The sequence below is a fragment of the Vitis vinifera genome, chromosome 3 (assembly GCF_030704535.1).
Source record: "Vitis vinifera cultivar Pinot Noir 40024 chromosome 3, ASM3070453v1".
NCBI classification, from domain to species: Eukaryota; Viridiplantae; Streptophyta; class Magnoliopsida; order Vitales; family Vitaceae; genus Vitis; species Vitis vinifera.
In genome coordinates this window covers 7,036,618-7,055,762 of record NC_081807.1, presented here as the reverse complement: position 1 = coordinate 7,055,762, position 19,145 = coordinate 7,036,618, and the positions used below count along the sequence as shown (strand labels likewise).

Genomic DNA, 19,145 nt, shown 5'->3' with positions numbered 1-19,145 from the left:
ATAAATGAATAAGAAGTATAATCTTTCTCTTTTTTAATTATATTAAACTTCTTTAACAATTAAAATTATTTTTTATAATTAAAGTTCGAGCTTATAAATTTATTTATGTTAAATTAATAGTTAATAAAAAAAATTATTTTTCCATGTCCCATTATATTATGAAATACAAAAAAAATCAAAGATAATTATAATTAATTAAAAATTCATGTATTTTTAAATGTTTAATTTATAAATCGGATACATAAAAGAAGTGAAATAAATATGACGTAATATATAAAATTTAAATTTTATTTTATTTTTTTATTTTCCTATTGAACGTATTAATTTTCGGATTTGACGCAGACTAACTGCTCAACGGCCCTCAGCCTAATAAAATAAGGACGAGAAAAATGGTCACGAGACTAACGTTCAGTGATTTTTTATGTTCAATACGATCTCAAAATCGGCTTTGGCTGCTACCGGAAACACCCAAAACAAAAACAATAAAAAACGAAAACAAAACAAAAGGGAATGATGAGAAATTGAGAGAGGGTGATTGGGTTACGTGGGAAATGGGATCTGTGGACTAAACGCCATCCTGGATCAGTCCTGGCTTCCAATTTCTTGGAGACTCGTGCCGTAATCGAAGCCAAATTGCGAGATTCACGCGAACTCACAGCGCTTGTGTAGCGCCTCCCTCTTACGCCACTACCCCATCACAAACTCTCGTATATTCCCTTCGACAAGCATACTTTTTTTATTAATTGTTTCCGTTTTGGGTATTTCCTATACCCTCTGTGGAAAAAAGAGTGGGTTGAGTCATTGACCAATTGCGTAATTCAACATTGGTGTGGATCAAGGAATGGTAGGAGGGAAAGGGGGGTGAAATTCCGGCAAGACCCATCTCGGTGATCCTTCAAAGCAGGTAGTTATTGAACTTCTTTCACGCAGATTTGTGATTTGTGTGCTTTTTTGTTGGTGGGTCTGAAGATAGGATGCTTTTTCTCTAACGGATCTCTCAAATCCACTCGCAACCCCGGTTGATTAGGCTCTTCAAATCGTCTGAATTTCGGGATTTGTGATTCAACACCGCTCTCTCTCTCTTTTCCCTGTTTGTGAATGGGTGAAGAGGGAATAGCAAGTGATGTCAAGAACACTGGTAGTAAAACAAATCCAAAGCTTACACTCTTGCCCCTTATTGCTTTAATCTTCTATGAAGTTTCTGGGGGGCCTTTTGGTGTGGAAGATTCAGTCAGTGCTGGGGGTGGTCCGCTTCTCTCCTTGCTTGGTTTCTTAATCTTTCCCTTACTTTGGAGCATCCCAGAAGCTCTGGTGACAGCTGAGCTTGCCACAAGCTTTCCTGAGAATGGTGGATATGTCATTTGGATATCAGCAGCCTTTGGACCCTTCTGGGGGTTCCAAGAAGGGTTTTGGAAATGGTTTAGTGGGGTTATGGACAACGCCCTTTACCCGGTATTGTTTCTGGATTACTTGAAACATTCATTTCCAATCTTCAATGGATTGGCAGCCAGAATTCCAGCTCTTCTGGGAATTACATTTTCATTGACTTATTTGAATTATCGAGGCCTACACATTGTTGGGTTTTCAGCAGTTTCTCTTGCAGTTTTTTCTCTTTGCCCTTTTATAGTAATGAGTATTCTTTCAATTCCTAGAATTAGGCCTGGACAATGGCTAGTTGTAGATTTTAAGAAGGTGAATTGGAGGGGTTACTTCAATAGTATGTTTTGGAATTTGAATTATTGGGATAAGGCTAGCACTCTTGCAGGGGAGGTTGAAGACCCGAGTAGGACTTTCCCAAAGGCTCTTCTTGGGGCTGTGGTGTTGGTGGTTTCTTCATATATAATCCCACTTCTGGCAGGGACAGGAGCTTTGAGGTCTGCGTCTAGTGAATGGAGGGACGGGTATTTTGCAGAAGTTGGGATGCTGATAGGAGGGTTTTGGCTCAAATGGTGGATCCAAGCAGCAGCTGCAATGTCTAACATGGGGTTGTTTGAAGCAGAAATGAGCAGTGATGCCTTCCAACTTCTTGGGATGAGTGAGATAGGAATGCTTCCAGCTATATTTGCTTCAAGGTCGGTTTTTTTTTTTTTTTTTTGCCTGGTTCTGCTTCTTTTCTGGGCCTATATCATTGAGAATTATTTGCCATTTTCCTTTCTATTTGAACTTAAAATTTTTCATTGAAGCAACTTCAAGGGAGACTACCCTCTAAAATTCTAATAGCCTATTTCAATGTTTTCCACCTGCTCCCCCAACACACACACACACACACATCTAATTGCCTATTTCAATGCTAGGCAAGACACACATCTTCTTTTTAATTTCTCTCTGGAATCATGTGTTGCATGATTTTTTAAGAATTATTTTTGACAGGTAAAAAGAGTAATTAAATTAAAAGCGCTTGTAAGAGGCGCATCGAAGTACACATGTAGTATACAAAAAAGCACCTTCTGGGAAGCTAAAGGAAAGGGCAACAACAACCTGCCCCCCAAACCAAGGCTAAAGCTTAAAAGACCTAGAGAAAATAAAGTACCCCCAGAAGACAGTCTCGTAGGCCTGCCTACCAAACTGGTTGCTGTGACCCAAACATAGCAGAAGCCCATCTAACAATCCAAAAAGATGAAAAAAGGCATCTTCTAACCACTGCTGTGATTTCCCACCCTCCCTATCCACACCCTCATCGTTTACCTTCTGATCCCTTGTAATTCACAAAACAGGCCAGTTTCTTTAATTCCCTTTCAGATTTTTTAAGAATTATATCAGCTATGAGATTATATACATTGGATAGACCTTGAAAACCTATATTAACATTTCTAGTCTAAAAGGCTAGGGAGGATGATGAGATGTAATTCTTTCTTGAATTTACTTCTTTTGAGTTTTTCTTTTTTAGGTTTGTTGGAATTAGGAAAAGTGGAAAACAGATCACTGTTATGAGCAATTAGATGACATTTTTCATTCCCATTTTTTTTTTTTTTATGTTTTTTGATTGCAGATCAAAGTATGGAACGCCTACCATTAGCATCTTGTGCTCTGCAACTGGGGTCATTTTCTTATCATGGATGAGCTTTCAGGAAATCGTGGAATTCCTGAATTTCCTATACTCTATAGGAATGCTTCTTGAGTTTGCAGCTTTTATAAAGTTGAGAATAAAGAAGCCAGATCTTCATAGACCTTATAAAGTTCCTCTGCAAACATTTGGTGTGATCATGCTTTGCCTACCTCCTTCATTGTTGCTTGTTCTTGTTATGTGTTTGGCTTCTATAAGGACCTTTCTAGTCAGTGGTGTAGTTATTGTTCTGGGATTCTTCTTATACCCTACTGTTGTTCATGCAAAGGATAGGAAGTGGGCTCGATTTGTTACAGAACAGCCAGCAGTGCCCTCTGATAACATTCTTGAAGCCCATCCAATTATGTCACAACTGCATCAAGAAGCTGCAGATGAGGCTTCTGTTAGCCTTATTCCAAACTTGTCATCTACTAAGGCAGAACAAGAATCTGAACTTTTGTTGGAAGAAGCCTTGAAAATGGAATGAAAGGTCTTTAGTATAGGATTGTACTATATTCTTATCAGTAAATACTGCACACAGTCTATGAAATTAGATAAAGATTTTACCTTCTTGGGTTGTACCCTTATTGTGATTCATTAAGCAACAGCAACACTGTATTCAATAATTTGAAGTTATATCAGTATTTTTCTGGGTAAATCTCTTGCTGCGGGTTCCTGTTAAGTTGTATCGATATATACTCGATCTTCTGCTGCATTCAGATTGATGAAGCATGTTCTGAAGCCATGAGAACTTGCATTTAGGTCTGCGTGATTAGCATTTTTTTAGACCCATTTAGCCACTGTCATGGATCATGTCAGAAAAGTGAGGTAACTAGTCTCGCCATATCATATTCCTATTGATCTTAAGGATGGCTTGCCCTCTGTAGGTTCTGATGATAGTTTTATTATGAAATCACCGCCTCTGCTTCCCAACTTGATTCTTAGCTATATATGTATCACTGAAATGCTCCTCAAGGCGCAATTCTATGGTTTGCATAGGATGCAGAGCTCAGTGATTACTAGCATATGAAGTCTAGAGGGTTTTCAAACATGTGAGACTGAAATTTTTAACTTGTTCTTCAAGATCAAAGGCTTGTCTCAGCATGTGACATAGAAAATAATAAGGAAAGAAAAATAAGTTAAATAAGTTTGGAATAGCATATAAAATAATTTATTAATTTTAAATCTATTTTTTATTTTCCTTTATTTTTCTTTTCTTTTCTTTCATTTTCCTTCTCTATTTTATTTCCCTGCATTTTCTGAGAACCAAACATAACTTAATCTGTGTGCTTATATATATAATTTGCTTGTTCTTCAAGCAATTAAGAGTTGGTTTGGGACATTAAGAATGAAATGAAGGAAATGAAATGGAAGTTTTTTGAAATATCAACACTTGTCATATAAAATGTAAATTTTTTTTTATATTTAAAACATTTCTCTTTGGACTAGGATATCTAGGGGTAATTTTGATGGGTTGGTCCGGAGTCAATAAAATGTTTTGAGTAGGTTTTGACAACCATTTTTAATATTTTAGTTTCTGTTTAGATTAAATTTTTTTTAAAATTCAAGTCAATTTGAGTTAGACTAAACCAAGGTTTGCATAATTCAAGTTTAATTTGAATTCAATTTAATATTTCTATAATGCATATTATCTTATATAATAATAATTATTTTTTAAGAAAAATATTAAATTATAATTGTATCAAAATAATTTGTCAATTTTCTATATAGAGATATAAATTTATTTTTATTTTTTTATTATCTTGAAATTTTGTTGTAAATATATTTTAAAAAATTAAAAATATTGTGGATGAATTTTGAATCGTATAAAGCAATTAATCCCGATTAATCCTAATTTAGAAAAAAATTTGTGATTGAGTTGGACTTTAATTAAGTACTTTTTTTTGTAATTGACTCAATTGTCCATTTCTTAATTCAAATTGAACTAAACCATTCAAATTGCAACCCTAAAAATCCAAGAGTCACATGATCAAAAAATAACTTTGTTTGAAAATTTTATAAATTTTGTTTTAATTAAATATTAGAACTCGTGAATTCAGCTATATAATTATTCCACTTTATTTAGTAGTATAAGAAATTATTATTTAATCTAACAAGAATTTGAAATTAACGAAGACAAATAAAGAGAAAATAAGAAGAAATCCTTTTGTCTGAATCAAAATTTTTTAGAAAAATTGAAGTAGTAAAAAATTTTTACTACGCCAAAATTTAAAATATATATATATATAATAAATTTTTAAAATTTTGAAAAATCATTTGTTAGAGAAAAAAAGAAAGAATTTAAAAAGTGCACAATTTTATTAAATGTTTTCAAAATATTGTATTTTTTTTTGTTTGTTTGTCGGCTCCAGAGGTGAGAAAACAAAAAAAACTGAAAAACATAAACAAACAAGGCCTTAAACAGCGCACACATAAATACTCGCACATGTGTCTTAACTTCGGAATGGCTTGCACCAAATCAATAACATAAATAACATCAAAACGCAGACAAACCTTCGATCGTCAAACAAATTGGGGCCAAAAGAAACACTTCCAAACGTCAAACCCTATCAATCAGGTCTACCCTTCTCTCCACCTTTTTTTTTTCTTCAATTCGCTCAATGGATTTTCAATTCTCTTCGTTATCTGAGATGGGTATCAATTGCTTTTCAAAATCATAGTTCGAATCCCTCATGTTTGTTCTATCTTTTCCTGCTCTTTGTTACTTCATGGAATTACAGAAAAAAAGCAGGATTTTCTTTTCTTTTTTAGTTTCTGTGCTTTTGGTGGTAATTGATATTAGTTTGTAGGTATAAGATGATCTTGATTTCAGTAACGTTGGGAACTATGTTTTGAGCTGAATTGGTTGTGGGTTTTGTTCTTTTTTTGTTTTGGAATTCTATGAGCGTGTACATTGTAATCGTACTTCGATGCAATTGTGGTAAATTTATTGGTAGGAACTGTTCCGGATATTAGGGTTTCTGTTCTGGAGAGTTCGTTTCTTACTCAAATCGTCATCGAAACCTTAATTCGTTATTTTTTTATTTTCAATTCTGATTGAAATCTAAAATGGGTTTCAATTACTTCTTGAAATTTTAGTTCACATCTCTCCAATTTATGCAATTTTTTATTCTGTGCTTCTTCTTTAGTTTATATTTTGTGTGGTTTTAATGTTTCTTTGTTAATTGATTGTTAGTTCGTGATTCTAAGATGTCTTGCATTGATGGAAATAGAATGCTGGTGACCATGATTTGAGCTGGATTTTCATATTGGCTTTGTTCACTTTTGTTGCAGAATTGATCAAGTGTGTATATTAGAACTGTTTTTTTATGTAATTTTTGTACATATACAGATGGAACGATGTTGTGGAAATTAGGGTTTGAAGTTTCAGATTGAAAATGGTGAATTTTCTCATCTGAGGTTTTCTGCAAAATTCAAGGTTCTGACAAGTGAGAGGAACTTCGAAGATAAAATGGTGCCAAATCAAAATTTTACTCGAATTGACACATTAGAGCTAAAAGCTCTTATTGTTCGAAGGATTGGCCGCCAGAAAGCAGAAAAGTACTTTGATCAGCTGAAAAGATTATTTAGTTTGAAGCTTAGTAAGCGTGAGTTTGATAAGTTTTGCCTCTGGACGATTGGAAGAGAGAATATCCCTCTTCACAATCGACTAATTGGTTCCATTCTTAAGAATGCTTGCCTCTCCAAAGTTCCTCCATTGAAAGGTAGAAATGTGGGTGTGCCCAAAGATGTTAAAGTTGCTAATGGGTATCAGAGAAACTGTCTGCAGTCACTCTATGGAGACGCATTTCCTCCATCCCCTCGCAAGGGCAGGTCTCAAGTCAATCGGGATCGCAGGTTTCGGGACCGCCTGAGTCCTCTTGGGCCATTAGGAAAGCCCCAAAGTGTTGCATGTGAGGAATTGGCTTCCAAGGCACAAGAGCAGCAAAGTGCTACTGAATTGCTTTCTCTTGGTAGCAGACCTCCAGGTGAGGTGGTTTCCGTGGAAGATGGGGAAGAAGTTGAACAATTGGCCGGGAGCCCAAGCGTCCAAAGTAGAAGCCCAGTTAGAGCTCCTTTTGGAATTTCTATGAACATGGGTGGTCGTAAGTCTCTGTGTAATGGATCTATCTGCAATTATCATCCCGAAACCTGTCATAACAGCGGTGAGCTACCTGATACTGGATCTCTCAGGAGTCATTTGGAGCGGAAGTTGGAGATGGAGGGCTTTGGTGTCTCGATGGACTGTGTTAACCTGTTGAATAATTCATTGGATGTGTTTCTGAAGAGATTAATTGAGCCTTGTCTGCAATTAGTGGGATCCAGATGTGGCAATGAGCACTTGAGACAACTAAATGCCCAAACCTTGCCTGGTATGAATAGGATTTTACCTGGAAGATATATTCAGAAGTCGAGAAAACCCAAATATGCATCCGTGTTGGATTTTCGTGTTGCAATGGAGTTGAATCCCCAGATTCTTGGAGAAGATTGGCCTATACAACTTGAGAAGATTTGCTTGCATGCTTCTGAAGAATGAACAAAACTTAATATCTGTGATTCATCAGATGATGAGATCATGAAAAATTAGTTTGAGAGCACATTAAATTGGCGACTTAGTGTTTTTAGGCAAATATTCACTCAAGTGAATTTCAACCTCGCTGGTATGCAAATTCTACAAGCATTTTCAAAGGGAATAAATTGTTAATGCTGTGGGAAGCTTCAATCCAGTTAGGTGGGATGCATTTAAATGTTAGTGCTGGTGGGAAAGGGGCCCTGTCTATACAGTAAAATGTAAACATCTGAATACAATTAAGAACCTCACTGTTTCAAGAGTTCAAAACCATTCTTCAATTGATATCTGTTTCTGTTAGTTGCTGAATTTTGCTGTGAAATAAAAGATTATTTAGTTTCAGATTGGCTACAATCAACACTGTTGTCAGTTATAATCTCTTCCGAATTATGAATTGATCTGGAGTTTTCTTTCCTTATTCACATAATTCTATCTGAATATGTTATTCCTCCCTAATGTTATGCATGTCATTTCATCTTATATCAGTTTTGAGTTGTTTTTCAATATTTGTGACTCTGGTACTACAGAATATCTCCTTTGGGATATTTGCAGGACGGTCTTGTATCATCCTTGTTTGGAGTTAACTAGGTTGTTTCTTGGTTAAAAACAGCTTTTAGATTGATTGTGCATTGCAACATGATTTCAACAAAATGGATTACGTAACGGTATTTGGTAAATTGTCAGTGTTTGAGAGTCTAATGCTCCCTTATTCTCATATTTTTACTGCTTAAATGGTACCACCACATCATCAATTTGTCATTTCCATAACAATTATGCCATCCTCATTCTAACAGCATTAAATTACTCCCCCAATTCCTTATGCCATACATACGGTTCTTCACTGGAACTGTCCAATATTACTATAACTATGTTCTGGTTTGTTCAAGTTCTACAGAAAGCATCTTTGGGTAGCTTCAAGTTGTCATTACTCACGAAATGCAGGCCTTATTGCGGTTTCAAGAAGGTGTACGCTTTCCCAAATGGTCTGGTGAGATTACCTTTTGACTGAATATAATTCCAGTAAACCGCAGGGTCACCTGTGAGCTCATTATTCATTTTCAATTGGAGATAAAAATGAATTCTATTACCATATTCACGACATGCTTGCAAATTCTTGTTATTTCATGGTTATGAGTTGATTTAGATGGTCAAAACTTGGCACATCGTGTGCTGGTTAAAAATGAGTGAAATGTTTTCTTGTATTATCAAAGAAAAATCTTCAGTTTGGCTGGTCATTAGCACAAGGCTAGTAATTACGAAGACTGCAGATTGAATGAATGTGAAAAGGCACGCAATGTAAAGTTCAGAGTTTGTTTAATTATATTCGGAAGGTTAATTACATGTACCACCATCCTGGCGACAGGCAAGTGAAGATCCTGCTGATTGATGGACGTGTTCATGGAATTTCCTTGTTGATGTTCACCTGTGATTATTTTCTTCTTTTTTGGGACTTATTTTGTTCTTGGGATGGAACCTTTAAGTTCAAAGTCTGTACAGGCATTGTATCTAAAAGTTCAATTTGGTTAATGCTCTCTAATCACAATTACAGTTGTTTTTTAAGATTTATTCTGCAGTATCTTCCTTTGTAAGTGGTGCTGTATATTGCTACTCTGCTGCCGCCTTCTTTTGTGGCTTCCAAGTTCCATTGATATGACACAGATTTCCCACTACCCATTTCCATTGTAGATTCCTTCTTTTCAATTTATCAAGGGTGGACATGACAGGAACAATGTGTAACTTCTTCACTTGAGAATGTTAATAATAAATTCCAAATAAAACCAAAAGCAATTTTGCTGGAGAATGTTTTCAAGAAAACAGAAACAGGAAAAATATTTTTCATTATTAACCCAATGATTTACAACACCCTGAAACTAAAATTCAATGATTTGATTTCCTATAATGAAATGTTTCACAATTACAATGAATGCATGAAGGTTGGAGTTTGCTGCTCAGTCTAAGATTGAATATTAAGTGGCGCTCTTTAATTCTGCTTCACCCATGCTTCTGCCTTAAGATGTCACATAGGAGATTGATTTGAATTGATTCTGCTTTTGCTACAACTAGCTGGAACACAAGGGGACGAATTCAGAACATGGAGGATTCATGGGGCTCGATCAGACAACAGATACCGTTTATAATGATCACTGGGTGTCTGCTCTCTCAAGGCTTGCCATGTATGTCATGTAGATCGTCCATAGGTATGAAAATGAATTGCTTACTAATGGCTGCCAATACAAAAACACCCATTAAAAGATTGAAGTAAATAATGACCAGGTTTATCTTAGAAGTAAGAAACAGATGGATCACATATAAGGAGAAAAAACAAAAATAATAATTCCTAAGGCAACTCTAGGCACTTGTCTCAATGCATTTACTAGGCTTCACTATATACCCAACCACAATTTATTAATCTAAGCTTAATATGAATAACTGAAACCTTGCACATACCTGTAAATGGACAGGGATGAATTTGAATGTAACAAAATCGCATAGGGGCCAGTACATAACACCATTTATCAGTGTAGGAATCAAGTCTCGGTTCAATCGGGCAATGATATCTGAACCATTTTCACCTGAAAATGGCAATGATTAAGATATGAGGTTAGATATTATTAAACATAAGCTTACCTACACAAAGGCTATTGTCAATGGCAAATATAGATATGGACACTGATACAACAGTCGAGAGACAACACATAAAGATATCCAAAACTTGTATATGAAAACATAAAGCATACATTCACTTCCCAGACAATCATTTATTTCATGTCACAAGGAGAAAAACAAAAACAGATTTATTACAAAAGTTTAGACCCTGATGCATCTCAGGTTCCAACCTATATTCAAATCTCAACACTTAATAAAAGCAAATCATGTTTATTGCTTAGCTAGTGGATAATTTGCCTATTTTTGCTACCACTGTACCACAGAAGGAAAAGAACCTAACTAGTGTATTCTCATTTGTGATGAAAGCACAACCTCTGGCAAGCTGTTCCAACATCTTGCTGCAAGAAGCCCACATCTCAACATCATTGATTTCAAGTTACTCAAACTATATGCCTTTCTGTACTTATTTGGCTCTGTAAGTGCTCAATCTTGTACGTAATAAAAAAAAAGGATAAAAACTTTAAGAAAAAAATGAAAATTGGGTGACATTTTATAGAAGTCATGCAAGATGTATGGAACATAAGCAAAATTTATGTGCACCTCACTGGCAAGCAATTTGACAGCTCTGATGAGTTGACCATCATAAAGAAGAGACATAAGGCAACCTATATGGTTATGGAATTAAAAACTTATTATAAGTTCCTAACATCTTTTTTTAAAAAGACAATCACTAATGATATTAACAATACATCCAGTCTACAAACAAATACAGCACACTGGACACCCTGGATTAGTTTATATCTATTAAACATAATTCATAACTTATAACATATAGATTCCATAATGAAATCCTTGATTTAGAAATGAGAACACAGGAGACAACATTGACATTGAAGAATGTACAATACAAATTCTATCAGAAAAAAAAAAAGAAAAAAAAAGTGTAATATACAGAATCTTGTATACCTTGTACAGCTGCATTTGCGGAGAAGAAAATAGCAGTCATAAAAGGTCCAAAGGTTGTCTGCCCCAGGCATATTTTCTTCAATGTAGTGATTAGATCCCGCTGTGGAAGGACTTTTGACATGAAATTGAACCAAAAATGCAGTGATGGTCCTAAAATTAGCATACCATATCCAGCCATGCGCAGAGTCCTCATAAAATCATATGGTTCTGTAGATTGACGAGAAATTGTCTGCAGAGAATCATCATAAATGAAAATGGAGATATAATTACTGCTCAAAGAATTATTTGGTTGCCAAAAAAATAGAACTTGCAGGTAGTCAAAATAGTGCCGTGGTGTGCCACAACCATACAAGATCATAGATAGATTTGTATTAAAAGCAGAAGGAAGAAATTGCTAACTTGAATTATAAAAAACTAACAATAAATAAAACTTTTCAAAATCACAAATTAAACCACTCAATTCCTCATGATTTTTCCTCCGAATAGAGGAGATGGTACAGTCTACAATTAAGCCTTTAAGGAACCACCTATGAGGATAAAGGAATGAGAGAGATCGGCGATGTTGCTGCATCTAGTCACCTCTAACCAACCTCTTTAGCTGGCCCCCACTGGCAATAATTTCAAAGAAGACCGAAGATGGGGATGCACAAGCTCCTAATCCAGCTTCTCCATCAAACTCTAGCGTCTTTTTTCCCCTCCTAATCAGCCTTCTTCAAGTACTCCAATTGGTTTCTTTCTCTAGATAAATCATGGAGATCCAACCCAAGCAACCATATGTTATGCCCTAAAATTATATACCATGTCCTAAGATCTTCCACTCATTCATTCATCTGCTATGAAAATCTATTAATGTACCATGCATAATACCACAAAGTAAGGCTCCTAGGAATAACTTAAGTTATCAAATCCAAGCAGAATCCATGATGGACTTCCACAAAGGGTCATATGGAGATGTCATGGAAATTAAAACAATTTTCTGAGTTGAGAATAGGCAATAAATCTAGTTTTCTTTCATATCATTGTTCTTAACAGAGACATTTTCAGAAATGAACTTATTTCAATTTTATTTTGGGAAGGTAATGCCTCTGCATCAACCGATAACTTCAAGATACAATTGCAATATGGCCCGCCCCACTGATTGCTACCACCATATCCAAACACACCCATATGTGGAAAATTTTCTATAATTAAACAAATGAAGGTACAAATATGTGAAATAAGCAACACCAAACAAGGGTTTCTCTTCACAAGTTTTCTCTAGATGAAGTACAAATGTGAAAGAATTAACACTACTCAAGATTTTCTTGTTCTTTTCTTTTCCAGATAGGACATCCAAATTTCAACAGCAATACACATTCAAATACCATCTATCCAAAGAAAACAAAACAGGAGTTTTATTATACCTGGGATGTGCAATCCGCAGCAGCGTAAATAAGCGAGGAAGTGACACTTTTGGTGAGAAGGGGTCGTGACTGGACCAGCCCCAAATACCACGCAACAAATCCAACTCTTGATCGAGAAGGAGATGATGAAGAAGAAAAGGGAATAGAAAAGGCCCCCGAAGCCGATTCTCTGCTCTTGTTCAAGAAATTGTGATAATGGTGACTGCCCTTAGCATCACGATCTCTGGGGATCAGAAATGGGTTCTTCGCATCAGCTGACTTGCAAATCTGAGAAAAACGATGAACAAGACCGTTCTTGAGAAAAACGCCTCTCATTTTCAGAATGGTGAGAGGCGGAGGGTTTTGGAGGGTTTTTGGAGGAGTACTTATAGGAAAAGTGGAGGGAGAAAGGCCTCTGGTGGGAAATCTGCAGAGTTCAATTTTGTTCTCTCAAGTACTGAATGGGCTGCTACTCGCTTTTTCATACAGCGTCTCAAATTTAATTTTACAAATTTGGTGTCTTAAAAGGTAAATATATCTTACGGACGAAGACTACCATGTTTTTCTAAAACAGTTTTTAACCACAGTAAAATGAAAATTTAAAATAGGTAAAAAGTAAAAATCCAGAAATATTAATAAATAAATAAATAATTCTGGTTTTTAATTAAAAAGAAAACTTTTTTTGACCTGTGGGCACATAAATGGAAGGAAGAGCGAGTAGCGGAATTTGGAAGACGCGAGCGAGTAGGAATAGCTGAACCCTAAAAGTGAAACACTTTGAAGAGTCCCCAGCGTTGAAACCTCTCTTCCGGGTGTTTAGGTATGCAATAACTTTTGAACACGTGTTTACCTATGCCAACCGACTCTGCCACGTATACCTTCTTTTCACATGTTTCATACATGCTTTTTTTCTGCCACGTATACGTTCCGCGCCCTTTCTGGAAAAAAATTAAAGGAAATTTGGGTCGTGCTTGGGTTGGCGGCTCGAGCAACTTGAGTTTGACCCAAACCCCTATATATGAAAATTTTAAATTATAATTAAATATATATTATTTAATAGTAATATACTAATATCTATTTTATTTGAATTAAGATATATTTATTGTTTTAAATATTAAAAAAAATAATATAGAGTTGGGAATTGATTTATAATTAAAAACTTGGTTATTTAGGTGTTAAGAATAATTAATTTGCCCTTTTAATTTTAATTTTAAATGTAATTTTGTTATTATGTTAAATACTCCATATATTTTTAAATTACTTTGAAAAACATAGAAAAATCATTGTTTTTTCTATTTGTGATGAGTTGTTGGTTATTGGCTTTTGAAAAGTTTCATTCAATTTTACGTGATATTCTTTTGTTTTATAACTTTTGATTAATTTTTTGATTTATAGCATAGTGTAGGTATTGAATTGATTAATTAATGAATGTTATGAATAAATTTTTATTTATTAAATATAAGTTAATCATTATTCTCTTTTCATAATTTAGTCTAAAAGTTATTAAAAAATTATAATATATAATGAAATTTATTAAACCAATTGCAATTTACTTAATTACTCATTGTTCATAGAATCATGTTTTCAATCCTAGGGTGTCTCCAAATTTTCCTTTTATATCCCGTCCCCCAACTTCCTTTTTGAAATTTCGAACTTTTAACCTTTTTTTTTTTAACCTGTAATAAAAAAGTTATTTAAGATTTTTTTTAATAATTCAAATTGCCCTCTTTTTAGAAAATGGAAAATTAAAAATAAAATAAGAAAAAAAATACAAATACAAATAAAAACAAAGAACTAAAACTAAAAATAGAAATAAAAATACAAGTGTTAATAGTGAGTGGATTTTGGTTCAATATGAATTTATTATTAATTTATTGATATATAATATTACTTATAATAAAAAAAATATATCAATATAATAAGATAATAAATATTAATATAGTGTAAATCGAACTGGTTATAAATTTAAACTATAACCTATATTTTAATATCTAAGGTGGTGTTTGTTTTTTGGCTTAATAGAAAAAGCCAAATATTTTGGCTTTTTCTATTAAGCTAAAAGTAACTTGTTGATACTATTCAATATAGATAAAGTGAGCTTATTATCAATAAGTTTAGTTTAATGATGTTGGTTGATGTCAATAAGTTACTTTTAGCTGAATAGAAAAAGCCAAAATATTTGGCTTTTTCTATTCAGCCAAAAAACAAACACCACCTAAGTCCATAAGATGGGTTGAAATGGTTTGATCAATAACATTCAAGTTCATCTTATTCTTCTTTGGAGCTCATTCATATTGGCAAATAGGTTGTGCAATCATTTGAGCACGCCCATAATTTGGGAGCTATAAATTTACATACCTATTAGGGATATATAGTAATTCAACTCCAAAAATCATGAATCATGTCTTGTAGTATCCGAGACTTATTTAATTATATTTTAATGTATATAATAATATGACCAATTGATGGTGAATATATCTTTGTCAATGTAACCTAAAAAAATATTATTTTTGAGCTTGTGTCATTTAAACAAGAAAATGTTATTATGGGTGATTGCATTTGGTCATTATTTCCTTTATTATATACCTTATTTTGATACTTAATCAAGGTGACACATATACTTTTCATTCATTTATCATATTAATATATTATGTCTTATTTTGACTCTTAAACATATTGATTGGAGTGATCTTATGAGATAGCCAACCTTTATCTGATAACATACTTATAAGAATATATTTATGTGAATGCTAATTTCATATGCAATGATAGAATAACAAATACTCGTGTTATTTTACCACATGTATATAGTATCTTACATCTAATTAATAATGATTCATGACATATGATTAATATAAATTATAACCTACAAGGTACTACAACCATTTTACATATAGGTAAATGTTTTAGATTTATTTATTTATTTTTTTTGTGTAATATTACCTCATGTAAAATTGATTTTGTTATTTATATGTTTAGTTATTTCATGATATTTAAAATCCTTTAAATAAGTGATCATAGTTTGATTATTCTATAAACTATCGTTGATCCAAAAACGTTCGACTAGCATGTGTCACCAATATATATAAAATAAATGCAGACATGCAAATAAAAGACATGCTAATTTATCAAAAGATAAATATTCATATCATGTCTTACATATCAAATTGTGGACCTTTCATTTTTTGCTCGATCCGTTCCCACTCGAAGGTGAAACTCGTTTTTTTATTTATTAGATGAAAATATTGATTTTTAGAAAAAGACTTGGAGTTGTCACTTATTTTTGTTTTATTTTTGAAAGAAAAAACAAAATAAAAAAGAAAAACCCTAAGTGTGACTCCTGAACGAAAAACAAGTCTGTGAAAAACCAAGTCTGAGTCCGGGGGTTAAGTTACTTATTGGGAAGGTACGGTAAAGACCGTAACACCCCCCTAAGTCCATAAAAACGGGTTTACTAAATAAGGTGAGTGTGACAATTGATAAAGAAATCAATGGATGGATATCAATGAAATGATCAAATAATAAAACGAATCATGCATAAGAATAAACAAAGTGAGAGTGAAATCGTACCTTAGCAGCGAGTAATAGTGTACTATCATAAAAACAAGGTTGACTCAAATATAAAATATCACATGCATATCAAAGAGTAAGACAAAAATCAAATAATATTCATTAAGTATAGCAGTTGACAATCAGAAGAGATCATATGTAGGGTCTCCACCAAAGCTCAATTAATTTTGCATGAATTAATCTCATAAATTCCATTATTTATGAAGTTACGAAAATTCATTAATGCTTATTAAAAATTAAGGAAAACATGAAAATCAAATAAAATTTGTGAAAACACTTATTTGAAGGGAAAGGTAGCAAGTTTATTTAAAACATGATTTTTAATAACTTAAAACCTTAATAAATGATGAAAAATGATATAATAAAAAAATATTTGAAAATTGGAGTGAAATTAAAATTATTTAAAAAACTGAAATTTGAAAATTGAAGTCTAAAAAATTATTTGAAAATTGGAGTTTTGAAAATTAAATTTAAGAATTGGAATTTTGGAAATTAAATTTAAGAATTGGAATTTTGAAAAATTATTTGAGAATTGGAGTACTGAAAATTAAATTATGAAAATTGGAAACTTGGAAATTGTTTAAAAATGGAAGTTTTGAAAATTGGAATTTTGAAAAATTATTTGAAGATTAAAGTTTCCAAAATTGGAATTTTGGAAAATTATTTGAAAATCGAAGTTTTGAAAATTAAATTTAAAAATTGGAATTTTGAAGAATGATTTGAAGATTGAAATTTTAAAAATAAATAAATAAATAAAATAATAACAAAAATAATAATGATTAAATAAATAAATGTGAAAATTGGAATTTTGGAAATTGGAAATTAAATTTGGAAATCGGAATTTTGAAGAATTATTTAAAGATGAAAATTTTAAAAATAAATAAATAAATAAAATAATTATAATAACGAGAATAATAATGATTAAATAAATAAATGTGAATAATGAAATTTTGGAAATTGGAAATTGAATTTGGAAATAAGAATTTTGAAGAATTATTTAAAGATGGGATTTTTAAAAATAAATAAATAAATAAATAAATAAAATAATAATAAAAGTAATAATGATTAAATAAATAAATGTGAAAATTGAAATTTTGGAAATTGAGAATTACATTGGGAAATCGGAATTTTTGAAGAATTATTTAAAGATGGAATTTTAAAAATAAATACATAAATAAATAGAATAATAATATCGAAAATGAAAATGATTAATTAAATAAATAAATGTGAAAATTGAAAATTTGGAAATTGGGAATTAAATTTGGAAATTGGAATTTTGAAGAGTTATTTAAAGATGGAATTTTAAAAATAAATACATAAATAAATAGAATAATAATAACGAAAATGAAAATGATTAATTAAATAAATAAATGTGAAAATTGGAATTTTGAAAATTGGGAATTAAATTTGAAAATCGGAATTTGGAAGAGTTAATTAAAGATGGAATTTTAAAAAAAAATTAAATTTGAAAATAATTAAAGTATGGGAAGTCAAAGTTTTGAAAGTTATTTTTTTTTTAAATGATTAAATAAATAAATGTGAAAATTGAAAATTGAGAAATTGGGAATTAAATTTGGAAATCAGAATTTTGAAGAGTTATTTAAAGATAGAAAATTTTAAAATAAACAAATAAATAAATAAATAGAATAATAATAATAACGAAAATAAGAATGATTAAATAAATAAATGTGAAAATTGGAATTTTGGAAATTGGGAATTAAATTTGGAAATCGGAATTTGGAAGAGTTAATTAAAGATGGAATTTTTAAAAAAATTAAATTTGAAAATAATTAAAGTATGGGAAGTCAAAGTTTTGAAAGTTATTTTTTTTTTTTAAAAAAAATGGGAGTTTTGAAAAATTAAATTAAAATTGGGGCTTTAAAAAATTAAATTAAAACCAGAGTTTTGAAAAATTATCTTAAGATTAAAATTTTGAAAATAAAATTTTCAGGATAAAAGTTGAAGAAAACTAAGAAAATAATAAAACAAAAGACATATGACGTGTACATGCACATCCTCGAGGAATAAACAAATAAAAAAGAAAGGGCACCACAAACCCATTTCCTACTACTCAATTCAAAAATCAAAGAACTTTTCCCACAACCCACCAACCTTTGGCACAATACCCTATGCAAACTCCCATAGTTAGATATTTCATGCACATAAACTTTATTTTTTTTTTTAGGACGACATGTTCAGAGATAAAGAAAAAAAAACCAGAGCCAATTATCCTTGTGACGTCACCTCCAAGTAAAACCTTTAGAACCATATTGATTTAAGTATTCCATTTTACTTGAGAGCGAAGTGGCGAACGCACTGGCGATTTTTGCATGGCGAGAAGCAGCGATAGTTTGGGAAGGGAAAGGAATTCTCCTATGCAAAACAGTCGCAGCTCGTCTTAGAAACATTTTCTCCGCAACCCTGTTTTTGTGCTCCCACTCACAATAAAGCTACCACCCCCACTGAATCGATTTTCCAGCAGGAGTGCGAAGGTGGAATTGGTTTGGGAAGGTCACCACATCCCACGACGACTAGTTCAGCAGGCGCGCATATGTTTGGAGCATCTCTGGTGGGCATGCAGGACGAAAAATGAGTATGGTTATTTAATTTGGTGGGTATGGAAGATATAGATGGATGAGAGTGATGAATATGAAGGACATGGATGCCATTAGTGAAATGGGTAGTGGGAGAAATGGATTAATGGGGTATTTTGATGGAGGCTTGAGGAATGCTAAAAAGTCATGTACATGAACTACATGCACGTGGGATGGACAAGGAATGAATGAGTGGGAAATAGGTATGGTGAACTATTGCAAGATAATAGGTATGCAACTTCCTTGGCTTGATAAACTTCAGTTCATTGAACGTACAATAGGGCCAACGGTTTCCAAAGATTTGATGCTGAACTCTTCCGGGGACATTTCGATCCAGATAGCCAACTCAATGCAGGATACCCAACACTCCAAAAATACCAGAAACAGAGGAGAAAATGAAGAAAGAAAGAAAA

General features: G+C 32.6%; 3 protein-coding genes across 3 annotated transcripts; 2 read left to right on the top strand and 1 right to left on the bottom strand.

Moving 5' to 3' along the window:
- Positions 1-408: 408 nt before the first annotated feature.
- On the top strand, positions 409-3,701 carry LOC100251585 (probable polyamine transporter At3g19553). The gene is made up of 2 exons (XM_002263520.5): positions 409-2,072; positions 2,990-3,701. The coding sequence occupies exons 1-2, from the start codon at positions 1,099-1,101 to the stop codon at positions 3,528-3,530; spliced, it is 1,515 nt and encodes a 504-aa protein (XP_002263556.1). The 5' UTR covers positions 409-1,098; the 3' UTR covers positions 3,531-3,701.
- A 1,789-nt stretch (positions 3,702-5,490) lies between these two features.
- LOC100256708 (uncharacterized) lies at positions 5,491-7,971 on the top strand. The gene is made up of 2 exons (XM_002263458.4): positions 5,491-5,621; positions 6,396-7,971. The coding sequence occupies exon 2, from the start codon at positions 6,516-6,518 to the stop codon at positions 7,578-7,580; it is 1,065 nt and encodes a 354-aa protein (XP_002263494.1). The 5' UTR covers positions 5,491-5,621; positions 6,396-6,515; the 3' UTR covers positions 7,581-7,971.
- A 1,445-nt stretch (positions 7,972-9,416) lies between these two features.
- On the bottom strand, positions 9,417-13,015 carry LOC100241306 (uncharacterized). Its single transcript, XM_059735945.1, has 4 exons — positions 12,590-13,015; positions 11,187-11,415; positions 10,062-10,186; positions 9,417-9,838 (listed from the first exon to the last, which is right to left on the bottom strand). The coding sequence occupies exons 1-4, from the start codon at positions 12,902-12,904 to the stop codon at positions 9,755-9,757; spliced, it is 753 nt and encodes a 250-aa protein (XP_059591928.1). The 5' UTR covers positions 12,905-13,015; the 3' UTR covers positions 9,417-9,754.
- Positions 13,016-19,145: the final 6,130 nt, after the last annotated feature.